This window comes from Solanum verrucosum, unplaced genomic scaffold, assembly GCF_900185275.1.
Source record: "Solanum verrucosum unplaced genomic scaffold, falcon-dt-bn FXZP01000004.1, whole genome shotgun sequence".
NCBI lineage: Eukaryota > Viridiplantae > Streptophyta > Magnoliopsida > Solanales > Solanaceae > Solanum > Solanum verrucosum.
Window position 1 is genome coordinate 26,573 of NW_026020212.1, and position 12,223 is coordinate 38,795.

Below are 12,223 nucleotides of genomic sequence, written 5' to 3' on the forward strand. Positions count from 1 at the left end.
AATTTGTTATTTAAATGCTCCAAATCATATTATCATGTTATTGCTCAGTTTCTTACATAAATTTCAGATCCCTAGCTATGTATTTCATTAGTTCTTGAATTACACATGTTAGGTCAGATATTTCAGTTATTCAGATATACATGCTCCAGTTTTATGCCACATTATCAGTATATTTCAGCATAAACCCTATTTTGAGTTATAAATCTTGAGAAGCTTTTCTTTAAGACAACACTTGAGTTTTAAACTGAGTTTTTGAGAAAGTTAAGATGAGTTTTGAGAAAGAGCTTCTAAAACATGATTAGTATGACAATTGAGTAGGTCATCAATGTATGAATAGTATGGTATCTAGATATACTATCAATGTTTATGCAGTATGACTTCCCAAGTCATCAATGATCAGAGTATAATATGATGTTGAATTGTTTTCTAAAAAGGAGTTTTCAAGTATGAGTATCTACATGTCAGTATTTTGAGCTATTCAGTATTTCAGTCATAATATATTCAGTTATACATGCCTCAGTTTATGAATGCATCATTATCAGATTAATTGTTGCATTCTCAGTTTGCATGTTCAGTTTCGAGCTATCCAGTATTTACAGAAATTCAGTCATAACCAGTTAACTACTTAATTCATTGGGAGTAGCATAATACCGAGTTGGACTAGGGTTCAGCGTACCCATATAGTCCCAGAACTACAAGCCACGTAGGTGTAAGTCCCCTCTGTGGGTAACATCAGCTTAGTTATCACGCCAGTCATGCCTCTATACCTTTGGCCGGTTATATTGGATCCTCTCGATGGGGCGTATACATCGGACTCCACATTTAGCTCATGTGGTTTTATGTCAGTTATTAGTCGCTCCCACAGTTCAGTCAGACTCTATTGCATTGACCATATTTCAGTACAACCAATATTTAGTCTCCACATGTTACAAATTGGTCATTGCATTCAGTTAGCTCAGTATTCAGTATCTATATTATGTTTAGATTATTTCATTGCTTTATTGCTTTGTTCAGTTATATGTTATTTCAACTTTACTCTATCCTGCATGCTCAGTATCTTTCAAGTACTGACACATACGTGCGCTACGTCTTCTTGTGATATAGGTTCAGGTTCTCTGTATCCAGATTACGCTTAGATCGGTTACCGATCTCCAGTTTATCAACATCAGTAGTGAGTCCTCATTCTTCGAGGACTAGTGACATGTTTATCTTTATCGCTTTTAGTCTTTAGTTTCAGTTTTGCTAGATCTAGTTGGGGCATGTCCCAACAATTCTAGTCAGTTTAGAGGCATATTTCAAATATAGATAGATTCAGCTTAGTATTGAGTTAATATCTTCCTTGTATTAAACTCATCAGTTTTCATTTATCTCAGTTATAGTATATGGGTATTCCCCATCTTTTCATCTTATGTATGATTTAGCTTCCGCATCAGTTTATTATCTTTAGTATGCTCATGATCATGCCAGCAGGGTTAGCTTGGGATCACTTGTGGTCCTAGGTCCCGTGTCCGCGTCTCGGGGGTAGCTCGGGGCGTGACAATTATCTTTTTCCTAGTTATTTTAATTTGCGAGATGTTACAATATATCCCCCTTGGGAACATTCATCCTCGAATGAGATTACTCTTACTAGGCTAAGGGTGAACATTTAATATTCAGTTTAAGCACCCACGAGCAAATGCAAAACAACATGCCAACTTAAAAATAAATACTAAGAACGGATTAGTACCTTAATCCGAAACTTCTCTGGATTCGAAGAGATGTGGGTATCTCTTATTCATATCTTCCTTAGCTCCTCAAGTAACTTCCTTAACAAACTGGTTTCTCCAAGGAACTTTGACTGATGCTACCTCTTTTGTTCTCAACTTGCGAACTTGGTAATCTAGAATCTGAACAAGAATCTCTTCATAAGACAAGCTATCTTTGATCTCAATATCTTTGATTGGTATAATCAACAAAAGATCACCCATGCACTTCTTCAACATGGAGATGTGAAACACCATATGAACCGCCGCTAACTCTTGTGGTAGCTCCAACTCATAAGCTACATTACCTACCCTTTTCGATATTCTGTAAGGGTCAATATAGCTGGGACTAAGTTTTCCCTTCTTACCAAATCTCATAACACCCTTCATGGGTGAAACCTTTAAAAACACTCAATCATCAACTTCAAACTCTAACTTTCTTCTCCAAACATTAGTGTAGGATTTATGAGGACTCTGCGCCGTTTTCAACCTCTCTTGGAGTCCATCCTCCATTGGTACACACAATCTGCCTTGATACCTCAACACACCATCTCCCTCTTGTTCAAAAGCCATTACTTATTGCTTATGAACATTTGCCTTCAATTCAGCAAAATGGGGTCTTGGTCTTGCTTGCCTTTTACTTCTGACACTAATGATGATTCATCCCCATTCGTCACCACCACTCCTCCTTCTATAGAATCCATAAGTCTGACTCCCAGGCGTGCAAATACATGCACATCTTTCTCTAACTCTCTCTTTTCTTCCTCAACATGGGTGGTACTACCCATAGACAACCTATTTAAGGCATCATCAACAACATTAGCATTACTTGGTGATAAAGAATACTCATGTCATAATCTTTGAGTAACTCTAACCACCTTTTCTGTCTAAGATTAAGTTTTTTTTTACTAAACACATACTGAAGACTTGTGATAGATGAACACATCCACATGAACACCATACAAATAATGACGACATATCTTCAAAATGAATACTACAGCAGCCAACTCTAAGTCATGGGTTGGGTAGTTTTTCTCATGAACTTTTAACTGTCTGGAGGCATAAGCTATAACTTTGTCATTCTGCATTAACACACAACCCAAACCAACTCTAGATGTATCACAATAAACAACAAAGCCTTGCATACCTTCTGGTAAGGTCAAAACTGGGGCAGTAGTCAACCTCTTTTTCAATTCCTGAAAGCTTTTCTCACAAGCCTCATACCATTGAAACTTAATTGTCTTCTGAGTCTATCTGGTCAAAGGAGACGAAAATGGACGAGAACCTCTCTACAAACCTTCTATAATATCCAGCCAAACCCAAGAAACGCTTAATATCAGTTGGAGATGTGGGTCTACGCCAACTCTGCGCTGCCTCTATCTTCAGAGTGTCAACTCTAATTCCCTCTTCACACACAATGTGGCCTAAAAATGCCACGGGCTTGAGCCAAAACTCACACTTAGAAAACTTGGCATACAACTCTCTATATTTTAAATTCTGAAGAACTATTCTGAGATGGCTAGCATGATCTTCTTCATTCCTTGAATAGATTAGTATGTCATCAATGAAGACGATAACAAACATATCTAAATAAGGTTTGAAGACTCTATTCATAAGGTCTATGAACGATGCTGGTGCATTGGTCAAACCAAGGGATATGAACAAAAACTCATAATGACCATAACGGGTCCTAAAAGCTGTCTTTGGAATATCACATTCCTTTTTTTCAACTGCTCTTTCAACTCTTTTAACTCTGTTGGTGCCATTCTATATGGCAGAATAGCTATAGTACGAGTATCTGGAAGAAAGTCTATACTGAAGTCTATCTCATTTTTAGGAGGGACTCCGAGAAGATCATCAGAAAAGACTTTTGGAAACTCTCGTACTACTGAAACTGACTGAATAAGAGGAATCTCAACACTAAAGTCATTAACTCGGACTAAGTGATAGACACACCCCTTAGAAACTAACTTCCTTGCCTTAAGGTACGAAATGAAACGACCTTCAGGCAATGCTTAATTGCTTTTCCACTCTAAGACTGGCTCATTTGGAAACTAAAATCTGACGAATCGAGTTCTACAATCGACTGAGGTATAACAGGCATGAAGTCAATCCATACCAAGAATGACATCAAAATCTATCGTGTCTAACTCAAATAAATTAGCCATGGTACTCTTGTGATTGACAAAAATGGGACAATCACGATAGACTCTCTCTCTACTATAATTGACTCACCAACAGGTGTAGAAACACTGAATGGTTCACTAAGTTTCTCAGGAATAACATCAAAATTCAAAGCAACATAAGGATTTACAAAATATAAACTTGCTCCTTAGTCTAGCAAAGCACAAACATCAAAAGCAAAGACTTGGATCATACCAGTGACAACATTTGGTGAATCCTCTTGCTCTTGGCGACTGTTGATAACATATAAGTGGTTTGTTTCCCCGCCAGTACCTGAAGTAGCTCCTCGAGGTGCAGCTCTGTCTGGTGGAGCAATTGAAGAAAGTTGGGCCCTATTGCCCCTATTACCATTACCTTGCATGTTTTCAGGACACTCCCTCATAAAATGACCGTTCTGACCATACATAAAACAACCAGTAGATCCCTCACGACAAATATCTGAGTGGTTTCTGCCACACTTAGCACATGCAGGAGGCTTACTACCCCTTTGTGCCATACTGCCTTGAGAATAGGCAGGTTTAGCTCTGAAACTCTGGGAATTCTGACTATTATACTCACTTTTGTTCTTAAGTACATGTGCACTAGTAGATGATGGGGCAGGTCCTTTTGTTTCTGTTGGAAGGAAGACCAGTTCGCACTACTTTTTTGCTACCTGAACTCGTTCCCTGATGTCTTAGCCCTCTTATTCTTAAACTCTTTTTGATCCTTCCGCTTATCCTCCTCAACTTGTTGCAAATGGATCATTAGCCTTGCTATGTTCATATCCCCTATCAACATCTTTGCCTTGCCTTCCTTGCTTGACTGACGAGACAACCCAGCAACAAATAAACTAATCATGCTCCTCATGTCAACAACCATTTCTAGGGCATAGCAGGAAAGTTGTGCGAACTTCAGACTGTACTCATGAACACTCAAAGACTCCGGATTAAGGGTGAGAAACTCTCTTATCTTTCCCTTTCTCAACTCATGGGGAAAGAAACGTCCCATGAGAGCAATCTCAAACACAGCCCAACTCACTATTAGCGCATCCCAGCCATATTCTTTTTCCATTGGTCAAACCAGATTCTAGCGACACCCTTCATTTGGTATGCAGCTAGTTCCACCCTCTCAGCATCTACAACATGCAAAATCTCAAAAAATTTATGAAGCTTTTCAACAAAGTTCTCTGGATCCTCTGTGACACTTGAACCTGTGAATCTTGGTGGGTTCATCCTTAAAAAATCACGGATCCTTGAAGTATCAGCCACATCCTGTCGATTATCTCTTTGTCCATTTTGATGGGTCACAACTTGACTTAACATCTGAATAGCTTCACAGAATTCAGCATTGATGACCTCTCCTTAGGGTTGCACTTCTGGTGCATTAGGTACCCCTTGTTCCTCGACATTTCTCCTAGCATGACGACCTCAGACAGCTCTTCGTGGAGGCATGATTATCTGAAAACACGCGCAAGCACGAATTAGAGAGAAACTTTTTAGAGATCAAACTCTAACGCACGAAATGAGTGTGAAAGAAGTGAGAATTTTCCTAAGTGTTGTAGCTTCCTAATTATAGATGTGGCGCGCTTCACACCGATAACTAGGACTCTACAGACACGGCTACATAGACTCTCTAGGACTCTTGAACCTTGGGATTTGATACCAAATTTGTCACGCCCTGAGCCTACACCCTGGGGGACTGGCACTCGAGAACCATTGCTAGCCCCAAGCGAACCCTTGGCCTGGTTTACTTACTCAGCGGAAGACTTAGACATAAGAAAGAGAATCCAAAAACAAGATAACTCAACATGTCTCAAAACTAAACTCATAATATTTTAAGAAAATAAACATTTAACTTAGCCAAAGTGGCAACTCAAATCTGAACATAAGCCAATAACAAAATGATGACGAATGAACTAACATTTGACTGACTATCTATGAAGCCTCTAAAACAACTGATATGGATGTCAAGACAGGCCCACAACATCCTAATGAACTAAAATGGTAAAGTAATGAAAAAAGGGAATCCTCTGGAAGCAAAGAGGCTCACCAACAACTCTAAAGCTCAACTAGATCAACGATGCACTGGATGCTGAACCTGGTTACATGCGTCTGCATCATAATAAGATGCAGGCCAACTGGCATCAGTACATTGAATGTTCGAGTATGCGAGTTGGAATGCTAAATACAACATAGGCTTGAAAGGAATCTGAAGAACTTACCTGGCTCAACTCAACTCAACATAACTGAACTCATTTCAATATAAAGCAGTTTAAAACAAGTGCAATATAAAGAAAAGTTGGTTAAAACATGATGTCAACTATGTGTATTTAGAAATACAATAATAACTCTGTATGTATGCAAAGATACAATATGAACTCTGTTTGTACATGAAAATATAAATATTTCTGATGTATATAAATATATAAAATAATGTTGTGGGAGTTTCTCTAACCGACAACCATCACTTAAAAGCTATAGTGATGATATAGTGTTTCTTGGCCCCACGCTGCCAGGGCCATCCTATACCTTGCCGAGGGTATATAACCTGAACTACTAAGTGGATCCACTAGTCTATGCTAAAAATCACTAAGGGTTCATCTAAAAAGTATGACCCTTTTCTACCCATGATGGCTACATGGTTTATGGGGGCTAAGGGTTCTCTAAACGCTCCCTCATATCAGTGCTCAATACTACTCCTAAAATATGATACTAGCTCTTTATGTTTAAAATACATACTTCTTCTTTGATTTGAGATTATTGCTCAAAAACTTAGCTCAAAGGCTATCTTGGAAATCAAAGTTTCCCCTATTGCTTCATTTAGAAAGCGAATACTCTTTTCTGAAAACATCCCCGAAGGCTCTTTGGAAATCGAGGTTTCCTTTCTTGTTTAAATGTGAACATTTTAAACCCTTTGGGAATACATAGTCCCCATATACTTTTGAAGAAATGAACTTCAAGCTTTACTATTTACTGAACTCAAAACTTAAGTCTTAAAACAAAGTTAATACGTTTGCAAAAGACTTTTGAAAAACTTTAAGAACTTCTCTAGACTTTGATCTTAACTGCTCTTGACTTGACTCTTAACTGGTCCTTGAATTGTATTATGGATTCAAGGATTTTGATTTGTAATAGGAAGCATCATATGATGTTTAGGAATGATCTTAAATAGCTAAACATGAGAAAAGTCACGAAAGCACCGTCTTGGAAAAAGTTCGCGACGCGGAGGTGTTTTAAATAATTACTCGCGAAATTAAATTTTGAGGAAGAGAAGTCCGCGTCCTAACCGCGACGCGGAGCAACTTTTTGTACACTGGGGGAGCAAGTCCGCAACTCGAACTTGCGTGCCAAATCACGCTCGACTTTTTCCTTCTCCGTTTTACAGCCCCAATTAGCCTAAACTCGACTATTGATCTCAAATTCATTTTAGATTCTGATACCCAGCATATCTACTCAAGAACCTAACTCAAAACACCTCTAAAACTCAACGTAAAGATCTCTGAAACTCCTCAATTCAGCCCAATTCAAGAACGACATTCAAATTTAAGAATACATGTCAAGAACATCAACTTTCAAACTCTTTTAGGACAAATTTCGATAAACTAAACATGTTTGGCGCGTGGGTGAATGACCCAACGCTATGAAAGACTCACATACCTTGTAAGATGAATTCCTTGGTGAATCCATAACCAAAATCGATCGTTCTTGGCGAACCTTGAGCTTTTCTTCTCCTTTCTCCTCTTTTCTCTGTTCTCCAAGCCCTAGCGTGAATTTCCAATTGCCTAAACTGATCTCATTCTGATTTGACCCTTAACAAATTCACTAAAACAACTAAATTAATTGGATAAGGAAAAGACTGAAATACCCTTCAAAAATCCGGATTGGACATTTCCTTATTTGAACAACCCAATTTCCAAAGGGCATAACTCACTCATACGAACTCAGAATCGCGCAAACTCAGCGGCGTTGGAAATATCATTCCAAGATCTTTCCTACCATATCTGGAAGTACCTCTAACTCATCCTGAGCTAGATGTTATGACCATTTGAAGTTGGCCAAAACTCAACTTTTCTTAACTTTAGACAAATTTCCAGATTTTCATTCTTTCCAAAAATGACTATTTCCATTTATTAGCTTCTTCCTAGATATTTCAATTTGCGAGATGTTACAATAATGTTGTACACTTTTGGCTTATGTGGCACACCCCGTGACTCCACGCAGTTGAGGCGCGTGGGAGATATTTGGATGCCACGTAAGCTAAAAAGGTGTAAAAAATTACAAAAAAAAATGAGTTCAGGGGAGTAATAGGACCTTAGTTTAGTTAAGGTGTGTCTCTGGAATTGGGTCATAGTCTAGGGAGGTACTTCTACCTTTTCCCTAAATTTATCACATGAAACTTATCTTTCTCTATTTAACACATAAAAGTACAAACGTTATTAAAAAAAAGATTTGTTATTATCTATAAAGAATAATCTTTAAAGTTTATCCTAAAAAAATAGTTTATTCATTTTTTAAAAGATGATTATTAAATAGAATATTCAAATCAGTATATTAGTGAAGAAAAAAAACAATCAAATTATATTATTTTTTAATATTAATGATAGTGTATTAAGTATACTATAATGAAATTAAAATAAAGAAAACAAATGCAATATTATCCCCAACAAATTTTGTGTTATGAAGTTAGATATTAACGAATATATTTTTTGTGTGCTTGATTTTAGAATTCGATGATTTGTATATAATAGAAATAAATAAATGTTAACTTATTTTACAAGTTCAAGACTAGAAAATCATGATAAACTGTATCCAAAAATATCTTATGGAATTAGAATTTATATAATTTAATGTTTCATGTAATGGAAAAGAAAAGAGAAAGGATGACAAAAACGATTAAGAAAAAGGATCAAAGAAAGACTGAATTAGGAAGAATTAAAAGAAGGTGAAGTTAGATTGTAATGGGACCCACATTATAAAGTCCATTGAATAATTTCCTTCACACAATTAATAATAATTCTAACTCATTAAACATAATAATTATTGTTCACACGTAGAAGTTTAGGAAATAGTAGTAATAAATACTTGACTTTACTTTGGAAGGGAACAAGGTTAAATTAGTCTTGTTACAATTCTGGCCAAATTATGGCCACATAATTCTGGCCATTTAGCACTTCCCTAATTTATGATCTAAAATTTTGTAAGTTATTATTGTTGGAAAACTATATGCAAAGCGGAAACATACTAGAATCTTACTGCTTACATGAATAATAGATAACAAATACCGTTTATGCTAGAACACATATAATACGCTAGAACACATACACTTGCTGAAATTTAATTCAAGAATTACTTCTTGAAGCGTGAGAAGATACCTTCAAGCAAATCCACAAGTTAGAATAGACCTTCAAGCTCCACGAGATAGACAATAATTTTGCAGTCTTCTACGGTGATCCCAAGTTCACATCCGAACTCTCACAATACTTGGGTGGACAAGTATCGAATAGAAAACTAATCAATCTTTCTAGGGTTAGAAGAATCCCTAATTATAGAGTTTTCTTCCCAATCCAAAGAGGAGAACAAAACACAGTCTATTTACTTCAACCAGAAAGAATACACGTCTGTTTTCTTTTTATAAGAAAAAACACATTTGTCTCCCCTTTTCCCTTTAGAAATAGGATTCTGAGTTCTACTTAAATATGGGCACCGTAGGGACCACATAATTAATTACTGAGGGTTCCTATTATGGAAATAATTCCAAATAATTAATTTGAATTTATTCTTACCATAATAAATTACAAATCATTCCACTAGAAATTCGTAATTGCACTCCTCTATTTATATTTCGAAATTCCTCATTAAACACTTATGTAATTCTCCATGTTAAGATTACAGATACTAATTAATAAACTAAATTACTGACGAATTTAATTGGGAAAATGCATAAGTACCCCCCCAGCCTATGCCCAAAATCCCTAAGACACACCTAACCTTTACTAAGGTCCTATTACCCCCCCCCCCCCGAACTTATTTTTTAATTAATTTTTTACCACTTTTCGGCTTACGTGGCAATTTAAACCGGATAGGTTGAAAGCTTTGTTCAACACGCGCTGGACCCCACTTTTTCAACTTTCTAAAAAGTAAGCTATCAGTTCAAAAGTAGCTTTTAAAATTCCCAAAATTTCAGAAAGCTATCACTTTATGTTTTAGATAAAAATATTTTTTATAATCTACTTTGTTAATATATTTTTAGTCAGTTTATAGATTTTAATGTTTATATATTTTATTTCAAATTTGGGCTTGTAAAAGTTTGTAAATATTATATATATAATTTTATTTTATTTATAGATAAAAAAATTTATTTATAATCTACTTTGTTAATATATTTTTAGTTAGTTTATAGTTTTCAATGTTTATATATTTTATTTTAAATTTGGGCTTGTAAAATTTTGTAAATATTATATATATAATTTTATTTTATTTATAGATAAAAAAATAATACTTATAATCTACTTTGTTAATATATTTTTAGTTAGTTTATAGCTTTCAATGTTAATATATTTTATTTCAAATTTGGCCTTGTAAAATTTTGTAAGTATTATATATATAATTTAATTTTATTTGTAGATAAAAAATATTATAACTTTGTTAATATATTTTTAGTTTGTTTATAATTTTCAATGTTTATATATTTTATTTCAAATTTGGGTTTGTAAAATTTTGTAAATATTATATATATAATTTTATTTTATTTATAGATAAAAAATATTAAAACTTTGTTAATATATTTTTAGTTAGTTTATAGTTTTCAATGTTTATATATTTTATTTCAAATTTGGGCTTGTAAAATTTTGTAAATATTATATATATAATTTTATTTTATTTATAGATAAAAAAATATTTCTTATAATCCACTTTGTTAATATATTTTTAGTTAGTTTATAGCTTTCAATGTTTATATATTTTATTTCAAATTTGGGCTTGTAAAATTTTGTAAATATTATATATATAATTTTATTTTATTTATAGATAAAAAAATATTTCTTATAATCTACTTTGTTAATATATTTTTAGTTAGTTTATAGCTTTCAATGTTTATATATTTTATTTCAAATTTGGGCTTGTAAAATTTTGTAAATATTATATATATAATTTTATTTTATTTATAGATAAAAAAATATTACTTATAATCTACTTTGTTAATATATTTTTAGTTAGTTTATAGCTTTCAATGTTCATATATTTTATTTCAAATTTGGGCTTGTAAAATTTTGTAAATATTATATATATAATTTTATTTTATTTATAGATAAAAAATATTTTTTTATAATCTACTTTGTTAATATATTTTTATTTAGTTTATAGTTTTTAATGTTTATATATTTTATTTCAAATTTGGGCTTGAAAAATTTTGTAAATATTATATATATAATTTTATTTTATTTATAGATAAAAAAAATATTACTTATAATCTACTTTGTTAATATATTTTTGCTAATTTATAGTTTTCAATGTTTATATATTTTATTTTAAATCTGGGCTTGCAAAATTTGTCAATATTTTATTTTGTATTAAGATCCGAAGTGTCACGACCCGATTTATCAAGTCATGATGGCACCTACTATAACCCACCAGCAGGTAAGCCAACACGTAACCCGGAACAACAAGTAATGGGTCTGAGGGTAGAAATTAAACAAGAGTAGGAAAATAACAATATAAACAGGCGGAAGCAACCCAAAACATATATACAAATAAAGATCCCTCCCAGAACTTGGAAGTCACCAGTACAGAGCTACTACCAAATGAGTACAAGTCCCAAAACTGGACAACAGAGACTGAACTGTCTCAAAAGGAAAAAGACAAGTCTATATATACAGATGGAGACTGAAATAGTACAAAACGTCGTGTGCTCACCCCCGTCTCCGGATAAGTCTACTCCAAGCTCAATGAACGCTGGCTACTAGTGCTCGGACCTGCATCAAAAAATAGGTGCAGAGCGTAGCATGAGTACCAAAACAACAGGTACCCAGTAAGCATCATAGGCCAAATGAGCAAGATAAGTAAAAGTGAACTGAAATGCAAAAAAAGGGTCACATCAAGTGCAAAGAGTAGTAAATGGGGGGTATGTACACGAGCGTACAGGCAACAAAGATAAGCATTCTAACTAACTCCGCCGGGCTCCCATAAACCCGACGGGTACGCTCGTGCACAATAAAAGAAACCACCTGCACGGACCCCCATAAGCCCGGCAGATGCACCGACAGTTGAAGTAAAATAATGGAGCTAGAAGGTCTATCACAATATTACCAATTTCCGGACTTT

General features: G+C 34.5%; 1 protein-coding gene across 1 annotated transcript; it reads right to left on the bottom strand.

Annotated features, from left to right (window-relative positions):
* Positions 1 to 4,074: 4,074 nt before the first annotated feature.
* Positions 4,075 to 4,976, bottom strand: LOC125830574 (uncharacterized). The gene is made up of 3 exons (XM_049509753.1): positions 4,579 to 4,976; positions 4,200 to 4,423; positions 4,075 to 4,079 (listed from the first exon to the last, which is right to left on the bottom strand). The coding sequence occupies exons 1-3, from the start codon at positions 4,974 to 4,976 to the stop codon at positions 4,075 to 4,077; spliced, it is 627 nt and encodes a 208-aa protein (XP_049365710.1).
* Between the last annotated feature and the right edge of the window lie 7,247 nt (positions 4,977 to 12,223).

Coding starts and splice junctions, on each gene's coding strand:
- LOC125830574 (XM_049509753.1), bottom strand. CDS start 4,976: ATGGAAAAAGAATATGGCTGGGATGCGCTAATAGTGAGTTGGGCTGTG. Junction 4,424..4,578: donor ACATCAGGGAACGAGTTCAG/GTAGCAAAAAAG, acceptor TTCTCAAGGCAG/TATGGCACAAAGGGGTAGTA.